The sequence below is a fragment of the Phasianus colchicus genome, chromosome 8 (genome assembly GCF_987193195.1).
Source record: "Phasianus colchicus chromosome 8, bPhaCol1.hap1.1, whole genome shotgun sequence".
NCBI classification, from domain to species: domain Eukaryota; kingdom Metazoa; phylum Chordata; class Aves; order Galliformes; family Phasianidae; genus Phasianus; species Phasianus colchicus.
This window is the reverse complement of record NC_143443.1, coordinates 6,178,261-6,202,352: the sequence shown is the minus strand read 5'-3', so window position 1 is coordinate 6,202,352 and position 24,092 is coordinate 6,178,261. Positions and strand designations below refer to the sequence as shown.

The 24,092-nt window shown below is 41.5% G+C and overlaps 1 protein-coding gene and 1 long non-coding RNA gene across 3 annotated transcripts; one reads left to right on the top strand and one right to left on the bottom strand.

The window, feature by feature from the left end:
- Positions 1-46: 46 nt before the first annotated feature.
- MMRN2 (multimerin 2) lies at positions 47-24,092 on the bottom strand. Of its 2 annotated transcripts, XM_031602459.2 has the most exons (7): positions 23,325-24,092; positions 13,647-13,769; positions 12,633-12,739; positions 11,274-11,342; positions 9,862-10,035; positions 6,881-8,782; positions 47-4,729 (listed from the first exon to the last, which is right to left on the bottom strand). In XM_031602459.2, exons 1-7 carry the CDS (start codon positions 23,606-23,608, stop codon positions 4,341-4,343), a joined length of 3,048 nt encoding a protein of 1,015 aa, XP_031458319.2. In that variant the 5' UTR covers positions 23,609-24,092; the 3' UTR covers positions 47-4,340. The 2 variants fall into 2 exon arrangements, with proteins under 2 accessions (XP_031458319.2, XP_031458320.2); XM_031602460.2 differs by lacking the exon at positions 9,862-10,035 and having other exon boundaries at positions 23,325-24,090.
- LOC149916997 (uncharacterized) lies at positions 11,361-18,014 on the top strand. Its single transcript, XR_016468653.1, has 3 exons — positions 11,361-11,959; positions 12,340-12,561; positions 17,957-18,014. It is a non-coding gene; the product is annotated as an uncharacterized LOC149916997 (long non-coding RNA).

Here is a 24,092-nt window from a genome sequence, read left to right as displayed (position 1 = left end):
CTGGTTTCAAACCTTTTTCTTAAAAAAAAAAAAAAAAAAAAAAAAAACTTTTTTGCACATAATACCAGTAATTTACAGAGTCCAAAGATTTGTTCTTCTTACTGCTAGTATCTTGAAAGAGTAAATTTTCTCTCATGGTTATGGCTGTAGTTGATGGAATGAATTCACTGATTGAACTTACCGTGGCTGCATGGGGTGCAGACTGCGGGATTTCCTATTTCACATCACAGGAGGACATCATGAAAATACTGTGAGTAGTTGAAATTTTGCACCGGTGGTTTGGGTGTTTTTTTGGACCAAGTGACCTAATGCTGCCCTTGAAACGGCCACAGGATGGCGGTATGTCGTAAAGATAAGAAAATCCTTTTAAACATGGTGGGAGTTTTGATGGCTGAAAATAAGTTCTACTGCCTAGTAGTAATAAATAGCAAAATCATATCGTTTGTGTAATTGTTTTTCAGCTTCGTATTAAGTTTTTTCACCAATATACTCACATCAGTACTTAGGAACTGAAAACCACGTCCAGCAGCATCTCTAACACCCTCACAGTTACATTTTGTGTGAAAGCCAAAAAGCGTACTAACTAGTAAAAGCACACTGAGTAATTTCTGAAATGAATCACGAACTTGAAATAAAAGCAGAAGTAGCAGTGATTTCAATTCCATAAATGCCATTAATCCTTTCTCTGGCTTTATCTTCACTGTTGCCCAAATCACTATTTCGGTCTGACTCACTGATGTTAAAGGAGTAAGTCTGTCATACTGGGTGTGAATCAGATTCCTGAGAGGCCCACTAATATGAGTGGATCACCCCTATGAAACTGGTTCTGGAGGGGTGACCACCATGGATTTCAGAGGCAGGCTGGATGCTGGCAGGTGAAATGGGTTCAGATGAATCTGACTGCAGGATTTGGTGAAATCAACTACAGAAAGGTAATAAAATAGAAAATCCATATACAAAATAGAATGTTGATACACAATGAGTACTTGGATTGTGAGTGAAGTAAGGAACTCATCATAGTAATGGGAAAAAATTAAGGAACTTTAATTTTAAAATGCAAAGCATTATAGGGTACGTTCATAAAGCAGGCCAAGCTTCAGTAGCAAAATGATTTTGCAAAGATACAGGGCATGGGTTTTTTGTTTTAATATTTTTATAACTGTGGGGTTTGATTTGGAGATTTGAACTACTGGCAAAATTTTCTGGACATTACAGGTTTTTGGGGGAGTACTAAGAGAAGCTGGAAAGTATTTTTAAATATGAGAGTCATGTTGGTGATAGTGCTCAATAGGTGTGTATTTAAAGCAAAAACAAAACAAATAAACCTCATCACCTAAGAAGGAAGACAAACTTCCTGGCTTATTCTGCCAATAGAATGCTTGAATCCATTCTCCTTCCTAAAGTTTTTACTTCAGAATGTAAAAATGAGAGTTTTCCAGACAGTTATCTCTGCTTTGTGTTTGCAGGTGGTTAACTTAAACACATATTTAAAGAATACAAATATGAAAATGTCTTGATGTTAACACTATGTTCACTCTGAGGTCGATCTCTGAACTTGTCTGGCTTATTCTTCAACAAAAATGCCAATACCAAACTTTTAAACATCCCGCTTGGGAGAACTGCTAGGATCAGAGATCACACATACAGGCCTTTCTCTGTTTCCTTGCTGAGCTACTACCTACCTTGCCTGTTTCCAGATAGCTGTGTAGTTGTCACTCCAATTGAAGTTTTCTGTCAAAGCCTTAAGAGCAAGCAAGTGTATTTGAAAACATGTATATATTCTCTCGGTGTATTAAACTATAGCACTTGGTTGGTACCTGCAGGAGTAGCGTGCACTGAAAACAAGGGATCCTTACTCTCCCCTGACCTAGACAGCACAGTTTGCACTGCAGGATGCTGCCAGTGCAGTAGCCCATAGCTGGGCCACTGGAAAATCAAAAGTAACAAAATGTCTGGGTCACCTCCTTGTGATAGATTTTACTAACAGAACCCAATCTTACAAACTGATGGCTTTATTCCTTTTTGACATTTTGCCTCTTGCCATTTTTCTTCTCTTCCTTCCTCAGATATTTTGGCAGTCTGGGGCAGAAGATGACTGAGCTCCTGGGCAGCCAATGCTGCTTACTGCAGAGCAGTGCAAGGACTGACTCCATGCTGGATGGATGGGGAGACTTGTCCAGTTAGTCTCGTGTGAATGGGATTACTGGCTAGGAGTAGGCAGGAGGACATGAACTGCTAATTAGGTCACAAATGGCATTTTCTCTTTCCAGAGATGCTGAATTTCTCTGTCTTCATCTGTGTCTGTGGCTTTCTGTTTCTGAATCAGTAGAAGGCATTCAATCATACTAGTTTTTAGATCCTTATTTGCGTTGTTGCCTATCTGGGAGGAAAGTAACAATCTTATCAGCAAGTCAGTAACTAAAACCACTTTGTAGTCTCAAAAGATACTTGCCAAACTGTTGTCTTGAGTGTAGTGTGTATTGGTACCAGTGCTTTTTAATTATCCTGTAGAGTAGTGCCATTCAGAATACAAATAGGTGGGGAGAAAAATTCTTAACAGCAAGATATTTTTCTGCCAGAAAATATGCTATCTTAAAGGGCATAAAATACATCTTAGGGATTCATCTCTTTCATCAAAAGCATTGGGAATTTTAAAATGCATTTCATTTTGCCAAATGGAATTGTTTTTATATAGTTTTGTAGCATGTTAGGGAAAACAAAGAATAACAGAACAAAATGAACACCTTTGGAGATGCTTCATTTGACAGAGGAAAAATTCAGGATGTGGCCATTCTGAGTTTGTGGATTGTTTTGTTGTTGTTTTTTTTGGAAACTCAAACCTCCACTGTTCAGAAATCCTGCTCTTGGCTTTTTTCTAGTTACAAATTTATTTTATATTCAACCATGACAGTAGATCAGTGAGCTTGTCTACTTGCTGTTAATTTAGTTTGCTCACTCACTTGATTTTAAACTACTAAATGTTGGGCTGTCTGGGCTATATTCATGACAGGAATATCCTTAGAAATAAACTATATTTTCAGCAATATTTTTTTGTTATTGTTGACATATTCCTAATGTCTACATTATGGGAATTTATATCTAATACATCCTGACACTGTTATGTTACTATTAAGTTTTGCAGTGGTGTTGAAATATACCAGGTCTAGAAGGAGGGAGGCTCAGCTGCTTCTAAGATCCTTGCTTACAAATGGCTGTACAGGGAGCATCTTACTGGATTTGATTGATTTTTTTTTTTTCCCTAGCATTTGTGTTACGTACAGACTGAAACGTTGAGTTAGAGTGAATTGTAGAAGTTTACAAGACGGTTTGCCTTGTCCACAGAGAACAGAAAAGTAAAATTGTCCTGGCTTCTTGGTTTTGAGCAACCACTTAAAAAAAAAAAAAAAAAAAAAAAGTCATTGCTAATATATAGTCTGAAATGTTTTTCCTCGATGGTGATGGGGATGTCTGCCACAGGAAGGATTCTTTTTTCATGGAATCCTAGAATGGTTTGAGTTGGAAGGGACCTTAAAGATCACCTAGTTCTAACCCCCCTGTTGTGAACAGGGTTGCCTACTACTAGACCAGATTGCCCACAGCCCCATCCAGCCTGACCTGCCAGGGATGGGGCATCTACAGATTGTCCTGGCAATCTGTTCCAGTGCCTCACTACCCTCTGAGTAAACAATCTCTTCCTGCTGTTTACATCTACCTTCTTTTAGTTTAAAGCTGTTACCTCTTATCCTGCCACTGTACCCCTTCATAAAGAGTCCCTCTGTTAATTTCCTGTAGGCCTCCTTTAGGTACTGGAATATGGCTATGACATCTCCCTGGAGCCTTCTCTTCTGTAGTCTAAACAACCCCATCTCTCTCAGCCTTTTTCATAGGAGGTGCTCCAGCCCTCTGATCATCTCTGTGACCCTCTTCTGGACATGCTACAGGATACCCATGTCTTCCTTATGTGGGGATTCCCAGAACTGAATGCAGTGCTCCAGGTGGGGTCTCATGAGAAAGGAGAAAAGAGAAATGAGTATTAAGTGAAAAAAAGCCCCGCAAAGCATCTGTTCTAATTAGGTGCAATTCTCCCTATGGAAGGATTTGAGAATGTGTATTGATATGTTTGGAATCCAAACCATTAGGTCATCACTTAAAAATCCCATTGCTGCTCATTAGCAACTAATCAAAAGCCAAACACTTCCAGAAAAGAAGCATGAAGACAAACCTAGAGTAGTGCTATGTTTAAACACATGCGGTAGGATTGAATACATCACAGATGAAGCAATAGTGAATCGATCCATTGCATCTATGGAAAAAATATCAGTAAAACACAGTGTTACTGTTCAAGTTTTAAATAGTAGGAATCCACCCATTGTTGTCCCAGGTGGACTCCGTTTCTTGACAGTGCCCTGCAGCAATTCGAAGCACACTTTCTCTCCCTTTTCCATTTCTGCCATGGCAAAAGAAGTTACAGTATTTCCACCCGCTGTCTTCCTCTGACTACTTGAGAGAGTTCTTTTGTACCCACGGCTGAAAGAGAGTTGTCCTAGAGCTGGTCCTGAACTAAACTCCACAGAGATGACAAACAGGTAGACGCCTTTGTGCGGTGCTTTAAAGTAGCCATGTTCAGGAAAATAGCTGTTTCCATAATTGAGGTATGTTTCGTTAAATTTCAGAGCTTTTTCTTTATCCTTTCTGTCTGAGAATCCCACATGGAATGCTACTGATGAGTCTGAAAAAGAGAGAAAAACAGTACTTTAACAATGAGCATTCCTCTTCCCAGCTATTGCTTTTTATTTGCTCAGGAGCCTAAGTCATGATGGAAACTTTCATTTTATTAGATGCTGCGCAGCCAATTAATAATTCTAGATCAAGTCTTTTGGAAACACTATCTGTGATCCAAAACACCTTTCCTCTTTCAGACAAGAGCAGTGGTACTTGTTGATGCAGCTATCAAAAATGCAAGGTCAGGAAGACGTAAAATGAGACAGTTCACGTAAGGGGAAGAAAAAAAAGCTGAAAATATCAAATGCTTTTTGGGTATGAAAGCTCTTCTTTCCTAGTCCTTCTTGCCCAGAGCTGTTAACAGAAGTAGGGAGTTTGTAAAGACACGTGCATCTATGAGGCACTTAGTTAACTACCTGAACCTGCTCTGATGCCTGCTCTCAAATTACGTAAATACACTGTGAGACTGAAAGGGCCCCGAACAGGCACAGAGAAACTTGGGCAGAAAACTTGCTTTGTGGGGAGCTTATGTGCAGACAAGGCTGTGAAATGCTGTGGTTTACAGGAAGCCAGTTGGGTTGCTTCCAGTCTTGATCTGAGACTGGGGTCTTTCTCTTAAGTGTGAGAGCACTGCACTGCATTCCCCAAAGACCTGCCTACCTCAGCTGCTAGGATAGGGTGCAGAAAGTGGGAGCATTCCTGTTGTTCCAGCCTCATGGTCATTGATGTAGATGAATAAACTTTCCCAATTACTTCTAACAACCACTCTTCTTATTAAAAAGAAATGCCATGTTCATTTGAACTTCTAGGACTGAAAATTTTGTGAGGAGTTCTGTTTGCATATATTTCCAGTTGTTTGTAGGTTGCGGTGCGTTTTCCTGTGTTTCCAAATTTGTTGGAAAGTTCTCTTGCAATTCTCTTTTTTAGAGAAGTAGTCGAGCACAAGTAAAAAATCCTCAACCAAAGAAAAGATTAATTCAGTGTGATCCTATGACATGAATAGGTTTTTGTTTTTCTATTAAAGAACGTTCCTTTGTTTTTTAAGTAATATTTTTACTTTAGGATTCTCAGTAGATTGATAAACATGCTTTAGAAAATACTTCTGTATTTTGTTGGCACTGAAGGCCTCTTATTCTTGGGAAAGAAGCTAAGTCAATAGTAGTTTAACTGCAGGTTTTTGTTCTCCTTTTTAAAATGAAGGCCAGAAATAGCTGAGGGAAAAGAAATGTAGATTGAGGCAGTGACAAAACAACTGATTATAGAGACTAGGTGGATATCGCAAGAAAACACAAGGCTCAGTGATTTTTCCTTTAAAGTTATAGTAAGCTCTCTAGGTCTGCATTCTGTTGTGTGGGAAGATCAAGAGATTAGATCAGGATCCTTAGAAAGGCAGAAGGGCGAGACCAACCAGGAGAGAAAAAATGGCTCTCTTTTTGCTGTCCTGAAAACAATTTGAAGTATGTTCTTTGCTTATTCATTCTTAACTACAGTTTTGCAGCACAGTTGCCTGAAGGGGCTGATTTTTGTTCTGTATTTTGTGTCCATAGCAAAGGCTGAATCATAAAAGCCAGTGGTAGAACTGTGGCATTTGTAATTACATGGTGCTTTTGGCAAACTGATCCATCAGTGCAGTACAAGCCAAAAACCTACCTTAGCCCTAAGGGATAGATTGCACTCTGGGCAGTTCTCCCTGTTCTACATGCACAAGTTTTTGCAGTTAATTTAATGTATGAGATGATGAGGATTTGATGCTTTGACAATACCCCTTACAGACTCAAATAACTGAGAAAGAAGAAGCAAACCATGAAGCCCAGTGTTCCCCATCAGCTTTTTAAGAGTTAATTCCATAAACATGAGCATCTAGAAACAAAATTTGGGTTCTAAATATCTAAAGTTGAATTAATTCAAGGCCAGCTACACAGCAGCTATAATGGGTGTGATTATTTTTTTTCCTTGGCTTTGAGAAGTGTACCAGTGTATTGACTTGGTTCTCAATCAAACAGTTTATTTAGCTGGAAAGGCAGAGATATCAAAAATATCTCCCACAGGATACCTGGCAGGTTGAATTTATATGCGTTTGAGGGAATGAGAGTGACTTGCAGCAGGGCCCAGAGAGAAGCTAGACCTGCACGTGAGCAAGTAAGATGAAAGAACCTACCTTTTTCCAGCAGTTCAGTCTGCACTCTATTTCTTCCACTTACTATCTGTGTATTTTCTCTCTGCTTCTCAGGCTTTTTTTTGTCTCTTTGCTTGTCTTGACCTTTCTCTTGCCTCCTCACTTTTCTGGTAAGCATTGACTGAATCTTTGCAACATCCAGGCTTATATTTGAGGCACGTAATTCTTCATCGCTTCCAAACAGCTTTTTGAAAACCAGCAGATGTTTTTCCAGCTTCTCTTTAATTGTTGCTAAATCTCCTGAGATAATTTCCACAGAAGTGTTCAGTGGCTCTACTACATTTGCAATGGTATGATTGCAGCAGATACTCATGTCATTTCTGGATTCGTGCCTCTTGATTGCCAGACTCAGATACTTGATGTCATTCTTCAGAGTCATAATGTCATTATACGTTGAGCTATGCAAGGAGTCATCTTTGGAAGCCTCATAATTAGGTTCCATATGTTCTACGCTGCTGAGCTGATTAGCTTCATCCAGTATAGAGAGTGTCTGAGTTTCCTGCTTGGGACGCTTTGAAGATACATGAACACTGTGATTATTCTGTTGTCCTCCCTCCAAGCGATGGAATCTCTTTACAAGAGATTCTAAAGTCATATTTTGGTTTTGGAGTTTATTTGAGATCTCTTTCAGAAATTCTTGCATCTGAACTACTGATAATATTAGGGTACTGGGATCTTCCTCAAATAGGACTTCCATAAACTCTTCTCCCAGTAAAGCCTCCAGGGCAGCTTCGTGCCGCATGGCGTCTTCTAAAAGTGAGCCGAAAGAACTGTTGAGGTACTTGATGTGCCTATGAATTTCTTCATCTTTCTTCTTCAGGAGTCCTATGTCTTCTGAAAAAGATGCAACTTGCAACTGAAGCTGTCTGCTTTCTTCTTGACGGAGGTTAAGGGACTGATGGATAAATGGGAAGGCTGAGGAGAGCTCTTCGATTTCATTCCTCAAGAGATCTTTGAAAACAGATTCTAACTGCTTCGTATCCTTTGATTGTTGGCCTTCGAGGGAATAAGTGATGTTCTTTATATCTTCCTCAAGTATATTGGTGTCAGAAGGTATCTTCTGGCAATTACATTCCTCCATATATCTCAACAGATCTGAATAGTTTTCCTGAAGATTTGAGAGAGTATCGTTCATCTCTGATATCTGCCTTTCCATTGCTGCTTTATTTTCTTCAATAAGAACTGATTTCTCCATTAAAGTTATTGAAAGATCTTCAGGCCTATACTTCGAGATATTTTTTTTCAACTCCTTAAACCATCTCTCTAGGACAGCAATATTCTGAAAGGCCACATCAGACTCCATGTAGAGGTCTTTAAGCTGCTTTGCATGCCCTGCCAGCATGTCATTTATTTGTCTGATGGCTAACTGTGTAGTTTCATCTTTGGGACCGTGATGCGAGGAGAGTTCTGTTAAATTTTTTTTCAAAGTCTCAAATTTATTTTCAAGATTGTTTTGCTCGTGTTTCATATTTGTTATGTTGTTGTTCAAAGCTAAGTGGTGGGACTGCTGTATCTTGTGATGTTTCTTCAGCCTTGTGTCAGTATCTGCCCTGATTACGGTGAGGTTATGCTCAATACTAGCCTGCTGCATTTGCAATTGATTCTCTAAATCTCTTCTTATTTGATCGACTTTCTCCACATTTTCCTGGACTTTAGATTCGAACTTAGTTCCCAGCTCCTGGAATTCTTTTTTAGGCACAGTGCTCTCTTGGAATCTTTCTATGCTTTTCTTGTTGGTTTCCACATCGTGGGACAGGTTTCTCACTATGTTGGAGAGGTTCTGTAAGCTTCTGTTGAAGCTTGCCCACATTGGGTTCAAATGTTTCCTTAGAAAATTCTCCATGTGGGGAACCAAGAATTGCCGCAGAAGCCTTTCCTGAAAATCTGTTAAAATAAAGTAAATAATAACAATAATTCTGTTTAAGAAAGCATCTTAATCTGACCAGGGTAACTCAAGGATGTATTTTTCTTCAGTAACTGCCATTTTAATTCCCAAAACCTGAGCATATGCTGAATTATTTATAATAGCAAAAATAACCTTATTTAAATCAAGGTTAATGCAAAACATGTTGTGTTTCTGTTTGCAGACTGTAACGTAGATGTGTATTGATTGCCCCATTTAAGTCAGAGAAATACTGCATTTTTAGATGCTTGTAGAGCAGTTTTATTAATGGTTGTAACTGCTCATTTTCACAAGTTCTTATCTGATGTGCTTATGCAATTTTCTCATACCATTATTTGTCTGATGCTTTCTATGGTGTCCCTAATGCTTCACAAAGTTACACAGCATCTTAGCATCTGCACATCCTAGGCAAAGACTCAGTAACATGAAAAATCTATGAGGAGTCTGTACTAGTGTGAATTGGACTGAGGCTTGATTTTGAACTTGAGCGTATGAACTGAGTGACTTGAAGTTCAGGCTGCATCACTAGAAAACGTTTCTCTAAGTCGGTGGTTCAGATTAGTAGTTCAAATTCAGTACTATTCAGACCAGAGTTTCCACTGCGATATAAAGCAGGATTAATGTTTCAGATAAATGGGCATATGTTGTATTTTTACAACGTATACCAATCTGAGATGGAGCACATCAGGCTATGAGTCTGCAAAGAAGAAGAAAAAATAGATCTAAACTCAGCATCCTCATAGAAAAGAAGCCATGGAAGCAGAGTAGTAAGCTTACAAATTAGTGTAAGCGATCTCTTCATTCTGTGCTTAAGGCAGATTCTAAAATTTCTGAAGAGTATGAAGGAATCTGCCTTTCATTTAATCTCACATCTTGACTTCTGCTTGGATTTAATTAATTACTTTGTATTGGAATTGCACCCATTTTCTTCTCTCTTTGGAAGCAACCTGCAGACCAAGGGATATTAGAGTGCATTATAGTGTTCTCAGGTTCTCCTTCTGATCTGCATGGTCTTACAGGGCCTGTTGACAGGGTGACAATTCTACATCAGACCTCTCACCTTCATTGCTCTGGTTCACTTCTAACACCATGCTTGTACCGTTGTTCTCAAATATTCTCTGTAAATCACCTAAGTTGCTGACCGCTTGATGAATATCACTTTGAAGATCATCCAGTAAAGCCTCCTGATTTTGAATGACTTCCAACAGCTCTCTTGAATCCACTGGTGTTGACACTAATCGTGAGATTCAGAAAGAAAGTGTCATGCAATGAAGCTGCAGCAACACGTATTCCTACAAGACCTGTGAGCTCTGAGAACACCAGTGTATGTTTTTGCTCCGGAAATCTTGCATACAGGAATCTGTTGATTTATAGCAGCTTAACTACAGTTTATTTGCAAATGTTTTTTTCAGCAGTGATGGAAAATTTATTTAAATATTAACCCAAGACCTTCGACCATGCTAGCCACGATGGTGGTAAAATATTCTTCATTTAAAACCTCCCCATGCCATAAAAACATTCTGAAATAATAATGGCTTTCAAGCCAATTGACAGGAAGGATAGCTAAGCTTTACAACCCAGAATAAAAAGACAGGATGAAGGAGCAATGGAGGTGCTTCACAAAAGATTCAAGAGCATAATGGTTAAGTGTCACCGCTGGCTCCCACAGAGGGATCCTTTAACTTAAATTACTCTAAATAAATACATGCTAATTTGAGCTGAAGGATTAAAAGTGTACGCTGAGTTGCAGGAACCAGTGTATCTTAGCTGTGCCATCCCTGGGACCTCTTCCCTTCCAGGATTACATTTGACTTTTCAAGCTAATGTTTTATAAACTTGAGTCTTCTAAAGCAACTGTTTATTCATTCAGTGCTGAGAGCATAGTGTAAGGAAGACTCTTTCAGGGCTGTAATGCTATCCTAAACCCGGTTGCTGGAAGATATTTAATAGCACTACTAGGCAAATCATTTGCCATATAGCAAGGAAAGGTGGTTCTTGGATATTAGATTGGCAAGATAGAGCACCTGAGATAAGAATCTAGGGTATCTCATAACAATATTTTCACAGCTACTGGTAGTGGCTCTAAAATGGCATTTGGAATAGATTTGTTTCCTGGTAAGTCTTCTGAAGTGCTTTCCTGTGAATCCACTGAGCTGAACAAGGAGTTAAACATCCACACACAGGTTTAACATAGCTGCCATTCTCACTAGGTTTAAGTGATGATCAGCCAGCATACTAGAGTGAAACTTTTGGCTGTTTTCTCAGGAACATTCATATAATTTTATGGCAAAAACCAGCATGAATGGCAATGAATGATACACAGATATGTAAAAACTTTCCCAAGTAATGCTTTCACTAAAGATATTATCCGTAGTTTATCACGTTAAAGGAGCAACTGAAAATCTGTCTTTTGCTCAGGACAGTGACTTGAGATGTAAGAGAATGGCAAGCAATGTAAGTTGAAGAACTTACTGTGGTTTGAGGACTCTTCTTCTTGCAGTCCTTCAGTTTGCCTTCTTGGTGCTGGAATGACATTAGGATCTGCAATTGAGATGTGATACATCTGTGAAAACACTTTAGATGCAGAGACTAGACTAATGCAGTTCAATAAGGCAAGAATGTGCAGTTTCACTTGCAGTGTGACAGATGTGGAGACTGGCTTCTGCAGAGCAGGTTTCTTAGGATAAGGAACATTGTGTTCACTTGTGGTACTGCACCAAAATGCAACACCTTCTAAATGATAACACTGTGCAGCATGGGTGTGGTTTTTAAATTCATACGGAGTTACTGATGATAAGAAGTTAGGCTGTTACAAATGGATGCTTTTCTCTGGAGAGTCCTATCAAAAAATCTGTAAATTCCTCTTTCCTGTTCCAGTTACATGAATGTTCTGGTATTGCAGCACCAGCTGCAGTGGGTGGAGCTGTACCAATGGAGAGATAAAAACGAAGCAATTGCTTTTGGTCTGTGAGCATAACTGAGTAGAGACTAAGCAAAACGCATTGTATTTGGTAATAGCCTTCTGACATCATAAATAGAAACCAGGCTGATTAATTACCTTAGAGATGAGAACTGTGGAGAGGAGCTATCTGCACAAAAAGCCTACACCAATAGAGATATAAACAGGAACTCCAAACTTTTCTGAGGCGCCTATTAGGGTAGGTGAAATGGACCAAGATTTTCACCTGAATGTTTGACTCCTTTGTTTAATGCCTTAATTACTATGGAGAATTATCTTTTTATTTCAGTGTAAATTCTTCCACTTTTGAATGAAGCATTCTGTTAAATCTTCCGAGTGCTGTGAAGCTTTGCATCTTTGAAACCATGCTGTTTCCCCCCCACCCTGACTCTTATTTAGCAGCTGCTGGCATCAATATTCAGCAGTACGGGGAGCTCTGGTGGCACAGAAAGGCTTGCTTTAAACTGGACACTTGGCAATTTCCCCCCAAAATTACTTCATTCTCTACACTAATTTTTTGACGTATCACATGCCGGTGTTACTTTCTCTTATCATTACTTTCTATATGGATTTCGGCAGAGATGGAGACTTCATAGGCTTCACAGATGGAGTTTTACACGTGACAGCTCCCCCGGTACATGAATGCTTCTCTCCAAGTGTGAAGATTAGAGGAAAGTGTTGTTGCTGTTAGCCTTGTTTAAGGCTAATTACACCTCCTTCCTGTTGCAAGGCATTGGCGATTTGGGGCATAGCATGCCAAAGAAAATAAAGCATCAATTCCCAAAGCAGAGGAACAAATAGGTAAGCTGTTTTTTGTCACAATGGACGTGGTTTAGCCTTAATTCTTACTCATGCTCTCTGGCTTTCCTTACCACGTTGTTCGCAATCCTTCCCAATAAATCCAGGGCAGCACTTCCACTGCAAAGACTTCAGAACCTTCTGTTTCACTTGATAGACTGGCTTCAGGGCTGTCCTGTACCTGGGGAGCAGGGTCCAGGTGTTAGTTTCCAAGTTATGGTCAGCTGGTATCACGTGGGGAAAATCCACTGACTAACTGTGGGCTGGTGCCAATGGTGTCCTAGATAACTAATGCAGAATAGGGTCAAGAAATTTGTCGTGAATTTTATCACTACTGCTCACGTTAGCAGCAGTTGACAGCAATATTATTTTCTGCATAAGACTGCTTTTCAGAACTGCTATTTGCAAGAGGAGGTGTGTGCAAATTCATACATGCTGGCAGAACGTAAGTACTGTTCAGTTAGCAGTCTGCATTGGTCTACCTCACCCTCCTCCTCTTTGTTGTCCTGTAGGGATTTTTGTCTGACGTGATGCACTAATCTGACAGGAGTCTCAAAGAGATCTTACAGCTGGTAAATATCCATGATTATCAGAAACAGAACTCTAATATTTACTGTTATAGAACCGTCCTATAGGCTTTCACCTGTGCTCTTTGGGCAGCCAGTCCTTCTGAAATAAGAAAAATCCCTTGGGCATTGTATATCTGTCACTGTGAATAAGTCTCACTGATGGTCACAGGCAGAGCTTTTTGGTGTTTTGTTGCTGTTTTTAAGTCATGTGTGTATTAGGACCTGAAAATTGTGAAAAAGATGTGATGGCTTTTTTTTTTTCCCTAAATTAATGTGGGTAGATTTAAAAAATCACTTAATCCCCTTGTAGTCCTATACTTGGTGGTTTTTAAAGGCAATAATTATCCCAGGTTACTTATCATGATAGGTACGTAAATCAGACATGACCTCACCTTGGTACTGAATTAAGACCGTGCTTGATTTATTTTAAAAATGTGCCAATAATTAGTTCTGAATATCTAATTTGGGACCTTCAGAGAATATCCTGTTGTTTCTAGTGGTTTCATCTGGGGTACTTACATGATCCTCTGGCAATCTGGAGCTCCGTTTGGGCAGGGCTGCTGGGAGTTGACAATGTACTTCTCCTTCATGCAGGCTTCAATGTATGTCACCAGCCGAGACTGTGTGAAAGAACACCAGTTCCTAATGGGGAAAAAGAGGAATTTCAAATAGGTCTTGTAAGTTTCTGCTTGTAGCAGTGTCACAGAAGGGTGAAATGTAGAGGAGTTTTGTTTTTTAGGCTGGATGATGAGGAAAGTGAAAAATGCTTGCTAGTTCACCCTTCTCCACCCCCCAGCCCCCTCCCCCCCGATTCTCTGTTCCTTTGTTTTCATTTGGGATGCTTATCAGAGTTTCTAACAGGAGGGTTGATTGTCTGAACTTTGACGCATTAGTTCCATTTCCAGCCTTTTCATTCAGCAGGAGAAATTTCCAACCCGTGATAACCTCCAGGTTAATGTTGCTTTAAATGTCAGACTGCCTGGATGGGCATGTTGCCATTTCAGATGCCTCACGACTGACTCATCAGGTCTGGACTGAGTGCTTCTGGAAAATTAATCCTACATAAACTCAGTTAAAATCGGTGTCTTCCAAAATGTTGCTACGTCTGATCAGTTATGGGGCCGTCTTGATTTTTGCATCCAACCCCTGGCTCCATCGGATCATCAGTTTTGTAGCCCTCCTTTGATGGTCCCTAAGGGGTTTATGTCCTCCTTATATTGCGGTGCCCAAACCTGCACACAGTGGTTGAGGTGAGGCTGCACCAGCGCAGAGTGAAGTGGGGAAAAAAAATGTGCAAACTTTGCTGGGTCAGAGAACCTGCAGGAAGATGAGATGTTAATAAACACCAGGTATCCCCTTAAAGCCTGGAGGGAAAATAGAAATAGTGTTTTGTGCTATTGTGTGTACTAGTAAACTCCTTTTCTGTAAGAAATCAACACTAGCTTTTCAAAACAAAAGCAGAATCAGGTTTTGGACAATGCCAGTTGTATCCATGGGGGTATTTGGAAGGATCAGGAGGTATTCCAAAGGTTTGTGTTAAAATGGAGCAGAGCATTGTGTAGGGGAGAGCTGTGCCTGATAAAGAACAGCTGAACTTTAGGCAGTATATTTTTAAATGGGAACACGGGAACTAAATCTCTGATAATCAGCATATATGGAAAATTTTGCCTTTCTTGTCTGAGTGCAGAAACAATGGGGAACCGACTTGAGCACGAAAGCAGAAGCTGTGGTCGTGGCAGCTGGGAGAGCAGTGGGGCAACCAGGAGAAGGGAAGGAAGCTGGAGAGGGAAAGCAGACAGCCTGGGCAAGCTGGGCGAGTTCCCCACACTCGCTGCATCCAGCTTCACAGAATCACAGAATGGCCAGGGTTGGAAGGGACCTCAAGGATCATCAATCTCCAATCCCCTGCCACATGCAGGGCCATCAACCATCCACCTAATGCTAGACCAGGCTGCCCAGGGCCCCATCCAATCTGGCCTTGAACACCTCCAGGGATGGGGCAGAAGCTTCTCAAGGTACAGCATGGCTGAGATGCCAGCAAGCACACCTGTGGGCAAAGCTGGTCAGTTCTTAGAGACAGGCGCGAAAGCTGTGCAGAAGCAGTCTGCTGCCACTTTTCTTGTGGTTGCAAGCCAAAACAGCTGTCCCCTGCCATGTGCCCAGCAAGCCATCGCTGTGAGTGGCTTTTGCAGCTCAAATCCTGTCTGCTCTTATTTTTTTTTTTCTTTTCCCAGCAAAATAACCTAGCTTGCACATGCTGCTAGACCAAGCAGGCACTGGTGCCAGGTGCAGGGCCTCAGACCTGCCCAGTGGGGTGCCTGCCAGATCCCAGCAAGGGTCCACGTCCCATGTGGAAATCTCTTTTTCAAATACGATTATTTTGCTTTCATGCTTTGTTCTTTCTTGATGAAAACAGCCCACGCCCCATGAATCATCATCTGTGCCGATTCGTTTTTCCCACTGCGCGTGGCTCCCAGACGAGTCCTTTTGGTCACATAAGCCTTACAAATCGAAACCAAATGTTTACGTGCACAAACGTGTGTGAGCAAGATGAGTGTTTTACTATTGCAGATATAAATGCACAAAGGCATTTAATAGAAAATAAGATTCTTTTCAAAACCTGCTGCCATGCTGCAGGTATCTGGTGGGCTTACTTCTAGGTTCTCACCCACAGAAGAGTGTTTTGTTGTGTCAGAAATTGACCCCAACCTGCTGCTTGGGTAATTACACATTATGTGGCACATATAATATGAAGCAAAAGGAATTTGACGTACTTAGCATAAAATCTGCCTTTAGTGGTAGTCACATTTCTGTATGTTTGTTGTTTCTTTAGTATCTGCTTGCTAGTTTTCCCTGGCTCAGTGTAGAAGTTGATTCGTGAAGCTGAATGGCAATACCATATCATGCTTTGGTTTCAATCATAACAATTTTTAGTGGATTTGAGTTGGATTCAATTTATCTAAATGTATTATTGCGTCCAGTAAATATGTAAGGCCCGTTTTTCCTATCTGCAAAGAGCTGCAATATAGATACACGTGCCCAAAGGTGAAACTTCTATTGCAGTGTTTTTATATATCTTGTCAAATGCTTCCTTTAAGGAAACTTTGCTATCTATTACTAAAAATACTCCTTAATTGTATTAACCTTGAGGGAAAGACGTCATTCCTTAACATTAAAGTGGAGCGATTTAAAGACTTACAAAGGCTTGATCTGAAGTTCAGTGAGACAAGTGGGAATTCTGCACTGACACCAACGGGCTGTGAAGCCTCAGTGACTGCCCTTGCACAAAGAGAACTTCATTCGGCCTGTTTCTGGGACACAGAAGCTTTATGTTCTGCTTCTGTATTTTTTTCCCCCTTGTGATTGTGTAGCTTCACTCAGTGAGTATACCACCAGCTTTGCACTCTGCTTTCATCCTCTTTAATAGGGTTTCCTTTCAACTCCAGCCTCTGTGGCCAAGGAGAAGCTGCTTTGTGAGGAGAGCAGGAGAGCTTTATTTCTAGGGTGGGGAATGATGAAGCTTATAGCAAAACTGCAAGTTGGAGCAACACCGAAGTCAGCCCTAAAAAAACAGGGCTAAGGATGCTTGTTCTGATGCTAGGGATGGTTGGTTTTGCTGTTGTTGTTCTTGGATATTACACCTGCTTTTTCTGAAACACAGCAAAACACAAAGCAGTTTTGTTTGTGATGGCAGAATTTGGTCAGACATCCTGCTGTCACAGCAGCAGGACAGGAGGTAAAGCAAAGCAACCATAACTCTGTTACAACGAATACAGGGTTGGTTCTTTTCCATGCAGTGCTGCAACTGATAAGAGCAGCACGATGGTAGATGAGAATAATGTCCCCTAGCACAGCCAGGTACTTCAGTTTGATTGGTGGTCTCCTGCTTGTCACTGTTATGCATCACTTTAGACAGTTGCTGTGTCAGTGGAATTTTTGCCTGAACAAAAGCTGCAGGATGTTGTTTTTCCATGAGTTTTGTTATTCCTTTGTCTGTGCTCATGCAGCAGAGCTGTCCTTCACATCAGTTTCCTCCTGTTTCTGTTCTCAAGGAAGGCAGTTCCTATAATTACTTTGAGAACTCCTGCCCAGCGGATCGTCACTATTACTGACAGAGCACAAGCCTCTTAATGCCCATAGCTCTTTCCTTTTCTGTACAATGCAAAAGGGACCAGATATGCAATTACTGCTGCTAAGATGTGCTACTAGATGACAACAGAAGGCTGTCCAGTTCTGGGCTCCCCAGTTCAAGAAAAAGGCAGGGAACCTCTGCAGAGAGGCCAGTGGAAGGTCAGGGAAGGGGTCTGCAGCATCTCCTGTACGAGGAAAGGCTGAGAGACCTGGGGCTGTTCAGCCTGGAGGAGAGAAGGCTGAGGGGGATCTTATCAATGCTTGTGAGTACCTAATGGACAGCTGTCAAGTGGATGGGGCCAGGCTCTTTTCAGCAGTGCCCAACAACAGGACAAGGGGCAGTGGGCACAAATTGGAACACTGGAAGTTCCATACAGAACTTCTTTACTGCCAGAGTGGCAGAGCAGTGGCACAGGCTGCCCAGAGAGGTGGTGGGCTGTCCTCCTCCAGAGATATTCAGGTCCCACCTGGAGGCTTCCCTGTGTGACCTGCTGTAGGGAACTTGCTTTAGCATGAGGATTGGACTCAATGGTCTCCGGAGATCCCTTCCAATCCCTACAATTCTTATTTCTGAGACTGGTCTCTGAATTTGAAGCTGTTTCCCACTAACTTGTATAGGCTCCTGACTTACTCCAGTTGAAGCAGAAAAAAAAACAGGCTTTAGCAGTAGAATAATCTGTGTTCTGTTTTTCCCACAGTGCAAAGCACCGACAATTAAGAAGAGCACTCAGTTTAAAAAAAAAAAAAAAAAAAAAAAGGTAAAGTATTGCATTTAAATTAGTCTAAACTGGGACTGTGCATGTCAGTTTTAAGAAAGACTCATCAGTTAATTCACTGGGGAGCGCCAAAGGGATTAAGTACTTAAAAAGGTGCTGGCTCTCATAAGGAACAAGGTGTGCCCTTGTTTTTAATTAGCAGCTGATGTGTGATTGCTGGTGACCTGTCAGCACATCAGTGAATTCTCTGCTCTGCTGAGCAGGCAGCAGTGTGCATCAGCCAGGCAGCAGGAACTGCTTCTCCTGTTTCCCTCTTTCCCTGATTATGGCTAATGCTCCTCTTGGGCAGGAACTTTGTGCCTCATCCCTTGAGCATCACTGGTTCTCACTGGGATTTGATGAAGGTAGACTGATTGATTTGCAGTTAACCATAACAAGCTCAGCTGAAAGAGCAGCAGTGCCAAGCGTTTGGATTTCCTTGCAGTACTACAAGTCTCCCAGTGTCCCGAGTTTATTCCAGCTGTAATGCCAGTCAGTATGCTTTCAGCTGTGGCCTGCCCTGCAGAATGCCTTGTGGCTGCAGTGCCACAATGGCTTTCTGAGTAAAACCAGTCCTGAACTTGGAGCCTCACAGCAAGCAGCGTTTCAGAGAAAGCAGACTTGGCTGCAGTGGCTTTTGAGGCAATCCCACTTGTTGTACAGCTACTGCAGAGAAATCTGTGCGAGAGTTTTAGTCTCTTCACAAAGCATCCACAGCCATTTCCTTCCTTATGTTTTCCTCAGCACGGTGCAAGTTCTACAGCCTGCTCTGAGGGCAGCTTAAACTGGGATTTCATCTTCTGATTGTTGCAGATAAAAGCACACTCTCACTTCATCTTGAAGTGGGATTGCAGTTGGTGTTCCCTGCCAGCATAGCTGTGCTCGTGCCAGCCAGTCAAAGATGCAGAACAAGACAAGGTTCCCAAACTGTGTGTGCTCAGTGAGCAGCAAGGCTCATCCTGATCATCTTTTCTGCTCAGCAAAAGATTTCAGTTTGTTCAGGGCTGGCTGCTAAGGGCTGGTTTGAGGGTTGTTGACCCTCATCTGTAGGAAGGCCTTGGATTCTGTCACTACACTTAAAACAAGAGATCCCTTGCTATCTGCTGAAGGAAGAAATTGCTACAGCTTGCACTAATGAACCATGTAACAATGGAAATGAGAGAACCTTTTGTATGTGGAGGGCTAGATAACTACTGTACTGCGCTCAGAGAAGCTATGTTTCTGCCTATCAAATACACAAAAGGGGAGCTATTCCACCTGCAGCTGTGCAACTCAACAAGAGAGCTGAAGATTTCCAAAACTCAACAAGAGAGCTGAAGACTTCCAAAACTCCTGAAAAGAGCCAAGTGCCAAATTTTCATAGGAAAGCCACTGCTTCTGTTAGTGAACTTGGCACTACAAAAGCTATTGTTGAGCACTCTGGCCATTCCAGTAGTGTGCAGGATGTCAGGGGCTGAAGATCACATTAAGCTGCATTTAATCCAGAAGTTGCTTTATTTTAAGTCTGTGTTCTATTCCCCTTTGGTGGGAAATTTCGGTAACCCATAAACATCCTAAGAAAGTCCCTCTCTAATTTGGAAGAAATAGATGAGTCAGTGTGAAACTGATATTAATCAAATCAATGGATGTTTTCCTGTAAAAGCAGAAAAGGAGTTGTTAGGATTGGGCATTGTTTTGACTTTGCCTAGAATAAGAGCTATTTTAGTTTCCTCTGCTTCTTTGCATTCTGAAGGATGGATGCTCCCCCTCTGGGCACCCTGGCTGATCACAGAGACCTGCTCTGTGGCTGTGTCAGTGCAGGGCTAAAGGAAGAGGTGTGTGTTTCAGTGAGATAACAGCACTGCAGGCTGACATCAGGAAGCCTTCCTCCCATCAAGGGGTGACTTGACAGAACTGTGTATACAAACCTTGACATAAGTCAGCATGATTAAGGATCTACTTATTCTGCAGATTTTTGCCTTTTCTGTCAGGATTCAGGATGTTTTTTCATTAGGTTCCTTATTCTTTTTTTTCCCCAAACATTTTAACTGTAAGAAAAATTGCAATAGATGAGAGATTGAGCATCTGGTTGTGGATAAAGGAGGACAGAGCACTGAAATACCTGCTGTGATGGAGATACAGTGCACAAAGGACAGGAGCTACCTGACAATGATTTCACTTTAGGAAAGAGGAGAAGTTCTATGACTTTGTCATAGAGAGGGAAGCCAGGTTTAGCTCCTCTGCTTATCCCCACCTCATCACCACTTCCATTTCTCCTTCACTGCGTGAGCCATCCATTTGGGGATCAGCTCTATCAATGTGGTTACTGAGGGGTGAAGTCAAAAATAGCCTCTGCTTTTTTTTCTTTCTTTTCATGAGCTTATTTTTAACCTGGAACACTTAAGTGATCTAGTTTTCAGTATTACTTGAGAGGTCAGGCCAGCTGAGGATACAGGGAACTCTGGGCTTTGCTGCCCAAGCTAGCATGTGGTGGAACTGCACCTTTTAGATGCTTTGTTATTTTTTTTTTTTTTAAAGAAATGTGAATATTGTGTGCATGGAATCTGAGTTGTCAGTGCAATTCTTTGTGGGGCTGCAGGCACAGGGATTGGATTAGAGCCTGCATGGGAATTGTGGGTATTATATACTGTATATTTATGAAATCTATAACTTGTTTTTGCTGTTCTTACTCTTCAGCTTCCGTGCCTAAAACAGATGCTAATGGACTATGGATATACCTGTGCTTCCATTCCCTTTTTACTTCTGCTGGTAAGTCTGTGCACTCATGGATCCATTTATATCAGCCATAAGGAAGCTTTGTCGTGTCAAACTGATCAATCACACAAGACATAGCTTCTGGGAAAAAGAAGGAAAACAGAAAGGTGGTTTCCTGTGCAAAATGAGCTGCTTTTGGTTTTGCAAATAGCACACACAAACACTTGCCAACTTCAAACAAGCACAGCTTCTCTTGTGTGCTCAGATACAAGCAACAGCTGAGATACCAGTCTCTTACCTAGCTCTTCCTTTAACAAACAGTTGAAACTGTTCTTTATTATCCACACATTTCTCATTAAAAACTGCCAGTGACCTTTTACTGATTTTCTTACTTTAAAACTCTGATTAGAATAACCTTGTTGCTCTGAGAGGAATTCATTAATAACATAACACATCCAAGCATTTGACTGGGCCTTTGTGAGTCATTTCACCTTACATGCTGAAACAGAACCCAGGGAACTCTGATTGCCTGGGGAGTATTAGTCATGATCATCTCCAATTCTTCAAATGACCATGAGAAAAATAATACTCATTTATTTTGAAAAGATCTAACAATGTTTTGCAACAATCATCATTTTTAACACGTAAGAAAAATGGCAAGAGTTTGGGGGAAAAACTCTTTGCTAGAAAGGTATCATGGAGTTACCATGGACCAGTGGTTGGTTTCCATCACCCCAGAGCTTTTAGTGCTGTGTGTGGATCCCTTAGTTCCTCATAACTCCCAGTGCATTTTCCCTCGCTGTCCTTGCTGCTCTTTGCAGCAACACTAAGAATCTGGAGCAGAGGCACAAGCAGACCTGTGCTGTCTGTTAGTGTATGCACTCTCCCCACTCAATTTTGGGTACAACTCCTCTGAAAACGTTGAATTTCTTTCCTGAGATGTGCCACCTTGCTGGGCTTGTGCGCTCTAATTGTGATTGCTCCAGCAAAAGACCAAATACCCTGAAGCCACTGGCAGGCTAGATCTTGACTGCATGTAGTCATCAACGTTGCTTTATAATAGGGAAGAGCGTTGTGATTTGACTCATTATGCAACCATCTCCTTAAAAGGAGGAAGCATTTCTCTTCTTGGGAGGAAATTGGGATGAGTAACAGCTTGTGCCGAATGGCATTACACAAGTTGGTGCTGAACAAAGTCACACAGCAAAGGAAAAAGTCCTAATTAGGAGAGTATATCACAGTGCCTTGCTGACCTCTACAAGTACCTCTTTACACTTTTGAATTTTTGTAGCTTTTAGATTGCTATCAGCATTTCAACAAGCCATCAAATGCCTGTCACCTTGCAGCATAGCATGCGAGGCTATGGTAATGGTTCTGTTTTGCTTTCCTTGCTCTGCTAGAGTCTGAAATGCATTAACCAGCAGCTGGTGAATTGTGTGCCATTACTGAACACTGTCCAACAGAAAACTGTAAGTCAGTACTTAGAAAATGATTGGAGGTTAGTGCTATGGCATACAGATTTGTGGGGAGAATGGAGTATGAAGGAAAACAGGGCTGTAAGCACTGCACTGTATTACATGCAGGAGGAGGCCTTAATATTACAGGTAGATGAGATTTAGAAAGAAGATGGCATGCTTTTATTGTGTGGAAAGCAATCGTGACATGAACGAGGTTTTACAGTGTCTTTCCAGCTCCCTCCTCTCCCTTCCCCAAGAACATTTGAAGAGAAGAATCAGAGCATCCTGAAGCAGTGAGCTGTGAACAGCACTCACTGTGCTGCTGTTCCAGCCGTCCTGAGCAGTAGCCTTCCATCAGTGCTATAAAAGATTCATTCCCTGTCCTGATGGTTTTCATCTATTTTAAACGTTCAGGGACCTACTTACATGCCCTGTAAGACTCACAAAACTCATAGTGTTTGGAAACCTTTCTGGTGAAGTACATGATTTATCTACTCTGAATGGGTACACAGCTAGAGATGATCATGAGAAGCATGTGAAAATCCTTTTTTTTCTCCTTTTTCTTTTGCTGGGAGGAAGGTTGAATTTGTAATATCATGCTTATTTATTATTCCTTTTATATTTACTCCTCACTGTTTCTGTTTTGCTGACATCCCACTCTTCTTTTTCTTGTCTTCCTCTTTCCCAAAGGCCCAGGTCTGAACTGAGTATGTTCTCGTGATAAGCAAAGGTTGCCACAGTTGGTAAAAAAAAAAAAAAAAAAAAAAAAAAAAAAAACATTGGTGTGTGAAGAGAAAAAGTGAGGAATGAATTTTATCTAGTTCTGCTGTGCCTGAAGTAGTATTCTGTGTTACTGTGCTACAGGGGAGCTGCAGGGCTCTGCCCCATGGCTTAGCCATGCCAGGTGCATCCAGGCACCACATCCATCCTGCTGTCTTAAGGATAAAGAGTCAGCCACGTCTGTGGTTTCATCCTTCACAAGCAATTATATTTCCTGTTCCTGTAGTTAAAACATTTGGATGTCTTCTCCTATTTGGATGAAGACTGATCCCTAAAATCTAATGTGTTTCAAAGAGAAACCTTTATCCATAATGGTCTTCCATCACGTTTATCATACGTGACCCCATCGTGAGCACAAACATGCATATTTGGGTACTTACCCATTTTGGGACGGCGGGCTGCCAGCTTCCAGCTGCTCTGTTTCTCCCTGGTGGTGTGGGTAGGCAATACTCACAGGGTATTCTGGCACATCTGCCCGGCGCCCTGCTGCCTCCCAGGAGCCCTCTTCCTCCTGCAGCAGAGCCCTCTCGGGGTGTGTGGGGGTCTGGTGGCTCTGTGCCTTTGAGCCATGCATGGGAACATCGTGGTAGCCGTGATGGTTGATGTGCCGGGCCAGGTCAGCCAGTCCTATTGTGTTACAGATGAGCAAAACCTTCACTAGCATCGTGGGTTTTTTTCCCACCTGATTACACCTGTCTCTTGTTCTCCTCTCCGGAGCGCAGCCTGGATTAGTGCTGGAATGCCCTGACAATATTCTTTAAATGAAAAGTTGGAAGAAGGAAGGAAAAAAAAAAAAGGTTTGTAACAAAGAGCGGAAAAAGCTTTCGACCCTCCCAGCCACTGTGGAAATGGCCATCAAACAATGTGAGCCCGGTTCCTGTGTGGAATGCCTCTAACAGAGGAGGGAAAAAAAAAAAAGGTGGTAGGGATATAACTTATTCAAGGAACTTCTGAGTTTGGCTGCCTTCTAAACTTATCTGTGAACAGGAACTCGGCTTTTATCAGCTGCCTTCTCCCTCAGGCACAGGAAAAGGATGTTAGCGTTAAAGGAAAGGAAGAGAAAAGAAAGGAAAGAAAATACTGAGTGGTGTAACAGACTCTCATTACGGTGCCAGAAAAGCACAGAGCTGCTTGCTTCGGTGTCTGCA